Source organism: Zonotrichia leucophrys, chromosome 7, assembly GCF_028769735.1.
Source record: "Zonotrichia leucophrys gambelii isolate GWCS_2022_RI chromosome 7, RI_Zleu_2.0, whole genome shotgun sequence".
NCBI lineage: Eukaryota > Metazoa > Chordata > Aves > Passeriformes > Passerellidae > Zonotrichia > Zonotrichia leucophrys.
Window position 1 is genome coordinate 387,225 of NC_088177.1, and position 14,836 is coordinate 402,060.

General features: G+C 50.8%; 1 protein-coding gene across 1 annotated transcript in view; it reads left to right on the top strand.

Annotated features, from left to right (window-relative positions):
• The window catches only part of ACVR1 (activin A receptor type 1), a 43,038-nt gene that overhangs the window by 20,581 nt on the left and 7,621 nt on the right, over positions 1–14,836 (top strand). The window contains exons 2-7 of the mRNA XM_064718346.1: positions 5,398–5,471; positions 6,036–6,302; positions 7,306–7,523; positions 9,868–9,967; positions 10,696–10,842; positions 12,881–13,156. Of these exons, the coding sequence (XP_064574416.1) occupies positions 5,420–5,471; positions 6,036–6,302; positions 7,306–7,523; positions 9,868–9,967; positions 10,696–10,842; positions 12,881–13,156 (1,060 nt within the window). The 5' untranslated portion in view covers positions 5,398–5,419. The remainder of the gene's footprint in view (positions 1–5,397; positions 5,472–6,035; positions 6,303–7,305; positions 7,524–9,867; positions 9,968–10,695; positions 10,843–12,880; positions 13,157–14,836) is intronic.

Genomic DNA, 14,836 nt, shown 5'->3' on the forward strand with positions numbered 1-14,836 from the left:
TTTGGTTGGCTGGAGTTTTCTGCAGAAACCCTGAGCAGGCAAGCTCTGTAATATTTAACCAGTTACTAAAAAGCATTTGAAAATGATTAGCAATCAGTGATCTCGCTGGGGCTGTGAGTTCCTCGCAGAGATGGCGGCGCAGCTCGGGGGCAGAGCGGTGTTTGTTTGGAGAGCAGGGGGTGCTGCAGGCCCTGCGGGTTGCTCGGGGCTGCGCTGGGGACGGCAGCCGTGTTTGTTTGTATGTGAAATGTGTGGAAGCCCCAGTAATTCATCCGAGTGTCTTGAGCAGATACCTGTGCACGCCTGGTTGGTGTGAGGTGAAAGTGAACCTGAGCATTCCCTGAGCAGCTCACGGGCTGCAAACCCCCCGTGCTCACTGTGTGCTGCCCTTGCCCTTGTGGAACGGCACACCTCGCTGTGCAGGGCCCCCGGTGGTGCCATGATCACTGAGCCACAACCAGGGGTTGGTGAAGGAGGGTTTTCAAGCCATGCTGCTGAGGGGAAGGCTGTTCCACAGGGCAATGCTAATCCTTGGCAGTTGCCTCCCGGTGAATTTATTTACCCTGCAAGCAATAAATGATATAGAAAGATACATGTGTCTCCAAAGGCACTGGGAGGTTGCAGATCAATTTAAAAGTGTCTGTGCTTGCTTCATTGTTTGAGTAAGCCGTCGGTCAGCGGGTTGCCCAAGACCCCTGTACTGATGCAATACCTGCACACAGCCTGAGCTTTTACACTGGGGCAAGTGCCTTCTGCCTCCTGCAGCCGCTGGGAGGTTCTGCTGCCCACAGGGAATCTCTGAATGGTTTGTGTTGGAAAAGCCCTCTACCATCATGAAATCAAATCATCCTTCCAGCAGTGCCAAGGCCACCGCTAACCCAGTGTGCCACATCTGCACAACTTCTAAATCCCTCCAGGGATGGGGACTCCACCACTGCCCTGGACAGTGCCAGGCAGCTGTGCCAAGGCTGGACAACCCTTTCTGTGAAGGAATTTTCCCCATTGTGCAACCTGAACCTCCGCTGGTACAGCTTGATGCTGTTTTCTCTTGTCTGTCCCTGTTCCCTGGGAGAGGGCTGTTTTTATTTCTATATGACACTCATGCTTTGCTGCCTTTTCTTTTTCTTACAAGAACCAAGGGATTGGCTCTTCGTGCATGTGTCAGAGTTACTGACTGGGAGAAACTTCCAGGACACTTTACACTGTGTAGTTGCCTTTCGTGTAGTGTTTTCATTCTTACTCAGCAGTGCTGCGATTTTACTTTGTACACGAGTACAGAAGAACTAGTATCCCATCCTTCACTCTTTCTGTATTGTGGTCACTCAAATCTGAGGCATTTGGTCTTCCTGGGTGGCACTTTGACACATTTTTGGAGCTGCAAAGCATGGATGTGTGCCTTGTGCATTTGCAGGTGGATACCAAATGGAGTTGGTGGCTGGTTTCCATCTTCTGAATTCTGGCAACCAGGTTTAGACCATAAGAAAGGGCTGCCCAAGGTTGTCTCTCTCTGACGCAAGGAATGCCTTTGTGGGGCTGCTTGGGGGCTGCACCTCCTTTGTGTGAGATTCAATTAAGGAGCAAGCTGTGAATTACTGCCTTTAAATGCACATTTCTCCTTCTGAAGACACAGCCGTGGATGAATTCAGCTCGTGTGTGGCTATTGTGGATGGCACAAGTGTGATCCAGTATTATGGATGTTTTCTTTTGATAGGAATCTGGTGAGGTACATGCAAAATATGTACAGCCCTTGGGCTCTTGGCTGGGGGCCACTGGGTCTGTCAGCGATATCTGGGTGCTTCTGATCCCATCTGGAAAGTCTGAGTGCTCTCATGTTCATGTTCCCATGTCTGTGTCATATGGAGATGAACTGCAGCCTGAGGTTCCTGCGCTAATGGCTCAGTGCTGGCTCCGGGGACTCAAGGCCACTTCCCAGCAGCCAGTGCCTGCAGGCTCCTTGTGGTGTTTCAGCTAGTCTGGCCTGGTTCTTCTCTCCCCTCTGGCCTCTTGCAGCTGCCAGACAGCCCCAGTACAGGACTTCGGCCCACATTGCTGTAAGCCCACACAGGAATGATTTGGCAGGACACAGTTTTCTTAGGAGGAAAGGAGAGAGCAATATTAGCTGTGAAAGTGGAGCAAGCATTGGGGTTTCAGGGTGGGTTTTGCAGTCTTGGGACTTTATGACTACAGAGCATAAGGATTCTATAGACTCTGTTACCTGAACCAGTTGTGTGTTATATTGGGTGTCTTCACCAAACATCTGATGGCTGGATCCCCGCATCCCGAGCCCTGGGATGGCTGTATCCCCGCATCCCGAGCCCTGGGATGGCTGGATCCCCACATCCCGAGCCCTGGGATGGCTGGATCCCCGCATCCCGAGCCCTGGGATGGCTGTATCCCCACATCCCGAGCCCTGGGATGGCTGGATCCCCACATCCCGAGCCCTGGGATGGCTGGATCCCCGCATCCCGAGCTCCAGGATGGCTGGATCCCCGCATCCCGAGCTCCAGGATGGCTGGATCCCCACATCCCGAGCTCCAGGATGGCTGGATCCCCACATCCCGAGCCCTGGGATGGCTGGATCCCCACATCCCGAGCCCTGGGATGGCTGGATCCCCGCATCCCGAGCCCTGGGATGGCTGGATCCCCACATCCCGAGCCCTGGGATGGCTGGATCCCCGCATCCCGAGCTCCAGGATGGCTGTATCCCCGCATCCCGAGCCCTGGGATGGCTGTATCCCCGCATCCCGAGCCCTGGGATGGCTGGATCCCCACATCCTGAGCCCTGGGATGGCTGGATCCCCACATCCCGAGCCCTGGGATGGCTGTATCCCCGCATCCCGAGCTCCAGGATGGCTGGATCCCCGCATCCCGAGCCCTGGGATGGCTGGATCCCCACATCCCGAGCCCTGGGATGGCTGGATCCCCACATCCCATAGCTGGGATCCCTGCCCGTGTTCCCGATGCCCTCTAGTGGCTCTTGCTGCTGTGCTGCAGTTCCATAGGGCACGGCCTGCAGCTCAAATCAAATGGCAAAAGGAAAACACCTTTTGTGTATTTTTGCTGGTTGCTTGTTAATTCCTCTTGATTTATCTGGGTTAAATCCCAACTCTTCCCTTAGGAAAAAAGTTCTTGTGAATTCAGGTACCAGATCGTAACTGGATATCTCATGGATCTTTAAATCCACAGCAATTTTCTGTGGGGTTTTATTAAATAATGTTTTGTTCCTTACATTAAAATGTATATTTTCTTTCTCTCTAAACAAGCAGTAACTGGAAGGGGTGTGCTTGCTGGTGTCACTAGAACCAGACTTTGGTGCTTATGTACGTCCCTAAATTGCTTTGAAAAAGTAATTTCTTTTAAGCAGTGAGAACAACACCTTTGAACTCATGCCCTCAAATAATTTTTGAGGGGAAACGAGTGTTTTGTAAAGGTGAGAGCCTGTCTCCCAGCTCCTTCCCTGCTCCAGTGTCCCAGCACAGCTGACCCGGTGTGGCTGGGCCGTGCCGAGGGCCGTGGGCCAAAATCCCGGACGTGGTGGTGCAGCCCTTGGCTTGGTGTGCGGACACGGGCTGGGTGTGTTACAGGCTGCTGCACGTGTGCACTGCTCTTCTCAGCAAAGGCAGATGAGGAGTTCCTTGAGGATTTGGGCAAGATGAACGGCTTCATACAAGTAGCGTTTAAATGGAAGTATTGGGCTTTTTTCCTTGGGAGGACCATGCGTGGTGTGAAATGCATAAAATCTGTTAAAAAGTCCAGTGTGGTTTGTTTGCCTCTTTGGGGGTGTGGGTCTGATTGCCATCCTCATCCTCCCTCTGACACATACAGGGCAGGGGCTTATGTGGACAAATATAGTTGTGTATATTTGTTTCTTTGTTTTTGGTAACTCAAATAAACTGGCTGAAAAGACGCCAGGTAAGTCCGTGCAGCTGGCAGAGTTTTCCTGGTGTTTGGGCTGGTGTGTGCTTGCCGTGGCTTCAGTCCCACAGTGTGGCCAGCCCCTGGTCCGTGTGCTCAGCCTCCTTCCCTGGGGAGCAGAGCTGGGCTCCTGCAGGGCCCTGCTGCTCTCCCTCAGCCGCTGTGTTAGGACAGGGGCTGGAACGGCCATGGGAGGATGCCCTGGAGAGGGGGTCGAGGTGTGGGGGTCTGGGGGCTGCCCCAGGTGTGTCAGAGGTGGGGCAGCTCCCACCAGTGCAAAACAGCCCATGCTGGTTTTACCTGGGCCAGGGGCTGCAGCCCTGAGTGACCTGTGGAAGAGCTTGGGTCAGAAATCTCTGATCACTTTAACTGATGACGAATCAATTACTGGAAATAAATACAGAAGTAATGGCTTGGCTTTCATCACTGAGCACTTAAGAAGTGCTGATGATTTGAAAAGGCACAACAGAAGAGATCTGAAAGGAAAATGGCAATATCAGATTTGTTTTCAATATTCATCTGCTTCAATTAGAATTCAATCTGAAAAATGAAGACAAATACCTGCACATAAGGAGCATTTTGTTCCATGTGACTAGGCCAGAGAGTCCCTGCAGGAGCTGACCTGCACAGGACGGACAATCCATTCTGAGTCACCTGCCCTGTCTGTTGGGTTAAATCCTAAGAAACTGCAGAAGGGTTTCTTTTCACAGGCCTTGTTGCACAGTAGAAAGTGGAGTAAAGAGTGGTCTGTATTTTCTTGTGAAGACCAAGTATCATGGCAAAGATTGGAAATACAAAGGCAAATTCACTCCTTTATTTCCTGTTTTAGAGGGAACATGTGCCTCTGCTTTATGCTGGAATCAGCCAGGGCTGTTGCACAAGGTGTAGTCACCTGTCTTCAGCAGCAGGGAAATGGACTTGGGCCCTCGAAAGGAAAATCCTGGGAGAGGCAACTTAAACTGGGAAATTGCTCTTCACAGAGCAGCATCTTCCTTAAATACATCTCAGTCTTTTTCTTGCCATCCAGCAATGGTTTTTGCTGGTTAATAGAAGTTATTCTGAGTTTTCTGCTGGAGATCTTTTCTGTTTCCCCTCCAAGCCCAGACAATACAGTTTTACAGACCACCTTCTCAGTTTAACAATAATTTAACTTTCTAGGAACTGGTTTAAAGAATGTATCATTGATATTACATGCCTGCTTGGTACTGGAGAGTTCATAATTTCCCTACTACAAGCTTCTGTACTTACATGGTAGTTGCATGTGATGTCTCTGTGAATCTAAAAAGATGTTGCAGTAAATGCATGGATTTTATAAGTGAAGGAAATTATTTAGGAAACAAGACAGTTAAAATGGAGTCCAGTCAACGTTGGGCTGTGTTTCGTGTAAGGAACTGATGAAAGGCTAAACACTGCTTTTGGGGTGGTTGCACTTTTAGCCAGCAGTGGAAGCATACATAACTCTGGTGTCTCTCCTTTCTGCAGCTCCAGGGTGGTTGATGGAGTTATGATTCTCCCTGTACTGATGGTGATGGCGTTCCCATCTCCGAGCTGGCAAGGTGAGTGTTGTGTGGGGTCAGAATTTCCAGTGTGGTGCTTGGTAACTCTTCCCTGATTGCTCCAGTGAGCCATTGGCTTTGGAAAGTGACCTCTGTAACTGGTTTACACAGCTGTGTGCACGTGAAGCTTTTGTGACACGCAGTGTGTTTAAGGTTTGCCTCAGAAAAAGGAAATAGTGTTTCCACTGCCATGGAAAGGAAGGAATGGTTCATTTCAGGATCTCTTGCATGTTCTGAGACATGAGCCCCTGAAAGATGTGTACTCCCCACTTCACAAACAGCCTTTGGAAACCATCGAGTAAAGGCTTTCTGGGAGTCACTTAGTTTTCTCAGTTTAATATTTTAACTTACTTGAGAGAGATCTCTGTGTCTGCTGTGGCATATCTTTGTCACACTGAAATAGCTGAATTACAATCTTTAGCTGCTGCTTAGTGGTTCTTCAGCACTACCTGAAAGCAACATCACTTCCCTTAAGCAGCTTTAACTGTCTTATGATTTCGTTAGCTCTAACTGAAGCTGTGAAGAGCAGGATGATGTTTTTTCCCGGGCCCTTCCCTTTTGCAGACGATGAACGGAAGCTCAAGATGGTGCCCTACGAGTGTGTGTGTGAAGGCATCTCGTGTGGGAACGGGGACCGGTGCCAAGGCCAGCGCTGCTTTGCTTCCCTGAGCATTAATGACGGGGCCAAGGTCTACCAGAAGGGCTGCTTCCAGGTCTATGAGCAACGGAAAATGACCTGCAAAACACCTCCATCCCCCAACCAGGCCGTGGAGTGCTGCCAGGGGCACCTGTGCAACATGAACATCACTGCCCAGCTGCCCTCCTCCAAAGGTGAGAGCTGGCTGCTGCAGGAGTGCCTGCTGAGAAACGAGGGGGCTGATCTGATCTGTGCTGGGACAGGGGTGGCTCCAGTGCTGGCTGAAGGGAGGCACGGGGTGCCTTTGTGCTGTGCTGGGACAGGGATGGCTCCAGTGCTGGCTGAAGGGTGGCACGGGGTGCCTTTGTGCTGTGCTGGGACAGGGATGGCTCCAGTGCTGGCTGAAGGGAGGCACGGGATGCCTTTGTGCTGTGCTGGGACAGGGATGGCTCCAGTGCTGGCTGAAGGGAGGCACGGGGTGCCTTTGTGCTGTGCTGGGACAGGGATGGCTCCAGTGCTGGCTGAAGGGAGGCACAGGGTGCCTTTGTGCTGTGCTGGGACAGGGGTGGCTCCAGTGCTGGCTGAAGGGTGGCACGGGGTGCCTTTGTGCTGTGCTGGGACAGGGCTGGCTCCAGTGCTGGCTGAAGGGTGGCACAGGGTGCCTTTGTGCTGTGCTGGGACAGGGATGGCTCCAGTGCTGGCTGAAGGGTGGCACAGGGTGCCTTTGCGCTGTGCTGGGACAGGGATGGCTCCAGTGCTGGCTGAAGGGTGGCACAGGGTGCCTTTGTGCTGTGCTGGGACAGGGCTGGCTCCAGTGCTGGCTGAAGGGTGGCACAGGGTGCCTTTGCGCCCTGGTCCCCACCCTGGGCCTGCTGGCACACCCCTGGCACCCATGGGTGCACTGCTCTCTGTGGCTGGGGCAGTGAGGGGCTGCCCTGCGGGGTTGGGGTCGGGATGGAGGCACTGCCTGCGAGGAGTGGCTCAGTGCAGTGGGGGCTGTGCTGTTCCACAGGGAGTGCATCATCCTCCATGCAGGTGTGCTCACACCTGGCCGTGCCACAGCCTCTCTGCCACGCTGGGTGGGCACCGAGGTCGCGTTGGTGTCAGTGCTGATGGGCTTAAAGACTTTCTCTGGGAATCTGCAAAATTATTTTTTCTCTCTTTTCACGCTTTTTCCCTTCCCCCCTCTTTTCCAAGGGCAAACCTTTCAAGGAGAAGCTGCAGGTTACAGCATGGAAACACTAATCATCGTTATCCTGGCCCCTGTGGTGGTGTTGATAGTTTTTTCTGCAGTAGCTGTGCTGATCATACGGAGAATACAGAAGAACCACATGGAGAGGCTCAATTCCAGGGATGCAGAGTATGGCACAATCGAGGGCCTCATTGCCTCCAACGTGGGGGACAGCACGCTGGCAGTAAGTGACCCACCTGTGTGCAGGGGGGCAGTTTTCCTCACGTCCTAGCTCCCCTCTCCTCCTCCTGTGTGGCCACGTCACTAAGGGCATGTTTTGCTGCTGGGGATGCCACTTGGCCTCAGGACTTGAGTGGTGCTGTTCCTGTGCTCCCAAAACTGTAGTATTGATGAATTTTAACAGAAGATGGATTGGGCAAGTGCAGGTCCTTTGACCTGGGGAATTGCTCTGTACTGTTCCTGTTCCTGGAAGCAGTGTCAGCACATCAAAACAGAGTGTGCCTGGCTGCTGGGGGGCCTGAAGTGATGGGAGAGGTGAAGAACTGTGCTGCATGTGTGATGTACAACAGCCTGAAGGGCTGGAAAAGATGTGATGCTAGGTGAGAAAGAAAATAGAGATAATTTTGATGTTTAAAACCTTCAGGCCTGACTGCCATGATCTCGGTAGCTGGACTCTGGGATGGCTGGGATATCAGTGACATTTGCTGATGGAGAGCAGTGGGAGTTGTAAGAAATGTGTAATTCTTACTCAAAGCTCAGTTTTCAAAATACGCTCTTGTTCATGCGGTCTCTGGAAAGTATAATGAGCGGGAAGTGTTCCCTTTCTGCAGGTGACTGTCCCTTCCCCTTCCCTGAGGCCAGAGCACAAATGTCCCAGCAGCTGTCCCTCCCTTTATCTGAGCAGAGCAAGTAAAGCTTCGGGCACATGGAGTGTGTTTCTGAAGCAATGCAGAGTTTATTCTCCTTGCATTGCTGAGATAAAATGCCCCCAGCATTAAGAGGCTGGAAAACATTTTCTATTTTGGTGCTGTCCCACCATAATGTGCTTTCACTGCAAGGCTGTAGAGTGCCCTGTGTCTGTTAATATTTGTTTTTCCTCTTTTTGGTAATGCCTTTGGCTCTGTTTAATGAGCCCACAAATCCTGATATTCCACGTTACTGGTTTGAAACAGCCAGTCTTGATGTATCCACCATGGCCCAGGCCTGTGTGCAGCTGGTGATCCTAAAGCACTGACTTCCAGCTTTTACCAGCTCCTCTGTCTTATCTGTGCAAGATCATTTCAAGCCATTTGCAGACCTTTTGTACTTGTAGTTATTTAATGTTACTTGGAAATGCTGATAAAACCTGCAAAGAAAAAAATCAAAATTCTGTTTCGAAGAGCTGGGAGCTGTCAGGCCCTCGGAGCCAGTGCTGCTGCTCTGCCTCCCAGTGTGGCTGAGGCACTAAATGTAATTGGTAGCTCCTGTGCCCAAACCTTCATCTGAGCAGCAACTCTCCTAGATTCCAGATTTTTCTTCTCCATTGTGTTTTAAGTCACTGGCTTTGTCACACATTAGATAAGTTTACATTTAGGATTAGTCTCTGCAGTGTAGCAAGTGCTTAAAGCCCTAAGCTGCTTAGTGGAAGGAGCTCTGGCCTCTTCAAATCTTGTTTTTACAGTTGCTGTAGATAAGTTTGGGGATGGTTTTTTGTTTTCGTTGCTTTTGTTTTGCCTCTGATGCAAGCAGGAAGGAAAATGAGCCCTTAGTTGGGTTAAAAAGTAAAGTAGTCTCTGTCACTCCCAGATTCTTTTTCTTGAGCACTTGTTAAGAGGTTCTTAGAAGAAGTGAGGTTTCATGGATATCTGGTCCAAGCGCAGCAATGCAGTTTTCTGGAAATAATAGAAAGTTGATTACACTTATTTTCCTTTGTAAAGAAAGAGTCTAACAATAGTTGTTAATGCTTTGAACTAATACAAAACTCCTGGCTGTAAAAGTAGCTGGGCATTAGCATTTTACAAGGCTAATGGGATTTTAACATTCTATCAGGATCTCACTCATGTTTATTATAAGCTTACAGCTCAAAGTCTGCTCTCTATGCACTAAAAATACCAGAAACTGATAAAGGTTTTAAGAAAGATTTGTTACAGAAGTTTTTCTGGAGTATCAATGGCAAATCTTGTGTAGGTGATTCTGGAAAGTCCCTTCACCTCGTTTATTTGAAAACTGGTTTTGGTTTTAAATCCTGCACCAAGCTTGAATAGGTATTAGAAACAGAACTGAGAGGACATAAGGTGAGTAAAAGAAGAGTGAAGTGCTGAAAAAGGGCAGAATCTCATGGCAGAGGATAGCTGGTATGCCAGGAGTGGGCTTCCAGTGCACAGACATCTGTTGTCATGTATTTATTACTCTTATTAAAGAAATACTGACTGACTAAACAAATGCTCTTTGACCCTGAGTGACCAAATGGCATCCCCAGAGCCACAGAGATACCCCTGAGCTTTAACCCAACCTGTCCTTGGTGCGTGTAAACAGGGGAAAATGGGGTTTCTCATGGGTCCTAAACTGCTGCTTTTCCTTCTGAACAGGATTTGTTGGACCATTCCTGCACATCTGGAAGTGGCTCTGGACTTCCCTTCTTGGTGCAGAGAACGGTGGCTCGCCAGATCACACTTGTGGAGTGTGTGGGTCAGTGTCTTCTGGCTCTTTAGTTTTTGTAGGGCTTTAGTGTTCATTTGAAGGATTCATTACATTTTTCTTCAGCATATTTTTATTATTAATTGAATAGTGTTAATTGAGTTTAGGAGGCATTTGGGTCAAAGATACCTGGAGGCATTGGCATTGAGCCAGGGTGCTGTGCAGGCACTGCAGAGGTGAGGAAGCTCTTGGGCTCAAAAGCTTGGCTTGCAGACAGTATGTCCTGATCCCCACAGGGCTTGGTTTTGGTGGGGCTGGTGGTTTTTAATCCTTTTTTTGTTTGTGGATGGGTTTGGGCTTTTGTTTTCTTTAAATCTTCATTTTGCAAGGGGCGATGATGGAATAGAAATGTAAGGGCTGTACTCCCAGCATTACATTTCCTTCCTGTCCCCCTTGCTGCAGAGCCCAGAGCTCTGTGCTGAGCACGCTGACCTTGCCGTGTGCTGCCTGAGTCACTCCAGCTGCAGAGGCGCTGTGGTTGCTGGCGGTGGATGGTGCCACCTGCCAGCTGAAGGCTCTGTGCTGCAGGGGCGTGCAGGGAGGGAGAGCCACACTCACAGGGCGTGCAGGGAAAGCGAGAGTGCTGCAGCACCGGCTCCAGTGTGACAGGTGCACACAGGGAACACAGCCCACCGGGGTGCTGCTTGCTCATGGCAGTCAGTTCTGCTGCTGAGGGCTGCTTGTCAGCTCACAGCTTGCCCTGTGTTTTTCCCCACCAGGAAAGGGCCGTTACGGAGAAGTGTGGAGGGGTCAGTGGCAAGGAGAAAACGTTGCTGTGAAGATCTTCTCTTCCAGGGATGAAAAGTCCTGGTTCAGGGAAACTGAGCTGTACAACACTGTACTGCTGCGGCACGAGAATATTTTAGGTAAGTGGGACAAGCACGTTCTGTGTCCTGGTGTGTCTGGTGTAAAGGTGAGTTACCTGGACAGGTAGCGCTGCACGCCCAGCAGGCAGCTCACGGTCTCTGGGTTCTTGTGTTGTGATAAATGGCCGGAGAGGAATTCTCAGGGACAGACTTGCAGGAGGGGCTGAGTCCCAATCGGGGAGTGTGTCACAGCAGCTGTGCCTTGCTGCCCTGCAGTGTTCCAGCAGGAGGCACTTAGCCAGCCAGACGAGCCAGGTGTTGGCCGCTGAGCACACAGAGAGCAGTGCAGGTGCCACAGAGCCCTGGGGAGGGGATGGCTCCTGCAGCTCTCAGGGCAGAGTCCTGCCCACTGAGTCAGCTCTGGAAGCTCTGGTGCGGCTGTGTTGGGTTGTAATCTCAGTTTCCCTGCAGAAATGGGGGGAGAAAAGGTGGGGAGGAGTTTATGATGAGATTTGGGGATTTGAATACTTTTCCTTATGGCTAAGTAAAGTGCAGTATGAATCCAGTATTTTCTTCTGTTTAACTGTTCTGCTCAGGTAAGCTCTTTTGGTGTTTAAACTTCAGTTATAGCTGCATGATGTATCTTTTTCCCTGTAAATAGGAAAGTAAATGCACCTTTTGCATCACTCATACCTTATGTGCTTGGTTCTGAGAACTGGGAAAGTGGCTTTGTTGTGTTGAGCCATATCTGAGGTTTAAGCAGCCCTTTGATTCGTGATAGACGTGCCCTTCTGTCGCTGGTGTGCCACCTCTGCAAATAAAAGCAGCAGCACATTTGGAGTGCTGACACTGCCTCACCCAAAATCTGTCTTCAGTCAGTTTTCCTTTGGCTCCTTATTCTTGCTTCCTGTCAGAGAATGTTCCCTGGCTCTCTAGCTCACTCTGCCAGACATTTGTGTGTTTCCTGAAGCAGTTCCTTTCTTACTACAAAAATAATTTGGTGGCCTCCTGAAATGTGAATTATTGAACTTCCCTTCCCAAGAGAGCAAGTGACTTGGCTGAAATTACATTGCATATTTTCCTTGGTGCTCTGCCTGTGTTTAGTCTTTCTTGATGACTGTCAAATTTGTTGGCTATTTTAGGGGCTTTTTTTAGATGCAATATTAAACAATATCACAGATTACAGAAATGTCACATTGTGCACAAGTCTGACTTTAGGAGAGAAGGCAGTGGGTGTTCTTTCTGACAAATGTATGTGAGCTTTTTATAAGCATGATTTGTTCCTTTGACTTGGGAATAAAACTTTTGTTCCCAGGTAAAGCTGTTGAGATCACTATGTGGATATATGCAGGGGTGACAGGAAGGGAGCTTCCCCTGAATTTGGGGTTCAGTTGAAAGACATGATGTTTTTGAAGGCAGTACTTGAGGTTGAGGTTCATGAGTTTTGAACAGAAAATTTTCTGTTTCTTCATGAAGATCATTATGGTTGAGCCACCCATTTTAACCCTTTTCTCAGCAGTCTGCACTAGCTGCCTGTGGACTCTGAAAATGGAAATGGTTATTCCTGGCTTGAGGTTTGGGGTGTTTCTGCTTTCCAGTGTGACCCTCTCAAGTGGCAGCAGCAAATGTTCTACAGACTTGGGGTCTTTCTGCTTGACTGGGAACTTCCCCACACCCAGACCCTTAAAAAAGAAGGAAAAATAAAAATATTTTTAATGTGTGTGGTCCTAACAAGTAGTTTTTTGATGTGACTGACAAATATGTAATGGCTTCTTGTGAATAGATGTGAGTTAGGGTTCCAGCCTTTGCTTTCACCACAGCAGTACCTGCAGTTGTCCGCAGTGCAGCTGTAATTAAACACGCTGTGCATTGCAAGAGGGGCCAGCAGCACTGACTGACCTTGTCACAGGATATTCAGAGCTGAAGGGACCTGCAGGGATCATGGAGTGCAGCTCCTGGGTGGATGGGCTGTAGGGGTCACGCACAGCACCTTGGCATTATCAGCACCTGCTCTGCCTGGCTGAGCTGCCCTTCTCGGGGACTCTTGCAGGAGCTCTGTCCGTTCATTTTCGTGTTTCTCCTTCTTCCTCCCCTGCAGGTTTTATTGCATCCGACATGACTTCCAGGAACTCGAGCACACAGCTGTGGCTGATCACACACTACCACGAGATGGGCTCTCTGTACGACTACCTGCAGCTGACCACGCTGGACACGGTGAGCTGCCTGCGCATCGTGCTGTCCATCGCCAGCGGCCTGGCGCACCTGCACATCGAGATCTTCGGCACGCAGGGCAAGCCGGCCATCTCCCACCGCGACCTCAAGAGCAAGAACATCCTCGTCAAGAAGAACGGGCAGTGCTGCATCGCCGACCTGGGTGAGTGCAGCCCCGCTCCTGCCGAGCCAGGGGGCTGGGGGGCTGCGGCCGGGGGAGTGAGGGGTGCTGTGGGCCTGGGGGTGTGTCTGTGTGCCCGCAGTGAGCCCTGTCCGTGTGCCCACGGTGTCCTGTCTGTGTGCCCGCAGTGAGCCCTGTCCGTGTGCCCGCGGTGTCCTCTGTCTGTGAGCCCACAGTGTCCTCTGTCTGTGTGCCCACGGTGTCCTGTCTGTGTGCCCGCAGTGAGCCCTGTCCGTGTGCCCACGGTGTCCTCTGTCTGTGAGCCCGCAGTGACCCCTGTCCGTGACCCCTGTCCATGTGCCCACAGTGTCCTCTTGTCCGTGAGCCCTGTCTGTGAGCCCTGTCCGTGTGCCCGCGGTGTCCTCTGTCTGTGAGCCCACAGTGACCCTTGTCCGTGACCCCTGTCCATGTGCCCACAGTGTCCTCTTGTCCGTGACCCCTGTCCTGTCCCCTCTCTGTGACCCGCAGTGATCTCTGTCCGTGTCCCCTGTCCCTGTCCTTGTCCCCTGTCCTGTGTCCGGCGCTGCCGCTCCCTCGCGGGCGCTCCCCGCAGTGCCCGGCGCGGCCGCCAGGTGGCGCCTGCAGCCCAGCCACGCTTTTGGGGCCATTTCGCGGGTTTCCGTTGTTCAGTCCCGTTCCCGGATCCCTGCGGATGCAGGGGTTAAACCTCCTCTCCGAAACAGCGTGTGTGCTGTCCCCGTGCCGTGGCTCTGTCAGCTCGAGTCACGCAGAGCGCTCTGTGGGCCCAGAAGCGAGCTCCCTGGGACCAGCTGGTTTGGAGCTGAAGCACGATGCACGGGTGCTGAGGAGCAGTCACAGCAGGGTGGCTGGTTCACACCTTGGAGGGATGTCTGGCAGTAACTTGTTTTTGCTTTTCTCTGCAGACAAGGGAGGAGATAGCAGTAGAACTGTATTGGGGCACCATTGCCAAGGCAAAAAGTGTATCAGGAGATGGGAATTTTTACATAATAATTCTGCTGCATAGTTTCTGTCACTTGTGCCTGAGGGACTTGAGATACAGACAGGGAAAACATGAAAGCCACATGCTTGGGCCTCTGGAAGTTTGATGTGAGAATAGTAACAAATGCAGCGGTAAGTTGAAAATACAAAGTGTGAGAGACTAGCTTTTAAATAAATTTGTAGTTCACTCTGAGGAGGTGCAGCATGTCCAGGCATTGATTGACATGGCACTGGTATAGTGAAATCTATTACACTATTTACCTACAGGTTTCAGAGGTCTGAGAGATTTTTCTAAGAGAGCACAGCAGTAAACACCTCCTGATTAGTTTTTGTGGTGGTTAAAATAGCTATTTTTAAAAATGTGACCTCTTCAGATATATACCTGTCACATTTTTTCCTGTGTTCCTCCTTCGTAAGGGAAACTCACCAAAGAATTTGTTGCTTCTGGCATGCATTCCTGCCTTCCTTCTGTGATGCTCTGTGTTGTTTCCACCCTCTGGCCCTTTCCTTTTCTGGAGCTGGGGCTGCTGTGGCACCCCTGCATCCCTGGCAGTGCCCAGGGCCAGGCTGGACACGGGCTGGGAGCACCTGGGACAGGGGAAGGTGTCCCTGCCATGGCAGGGTGAGACTGGATGAACTCTAAGATCCCTTCCAACCCAAAGTATTCTGTGATCTTTCTAGAGAGGCCATAAGCATATTCTT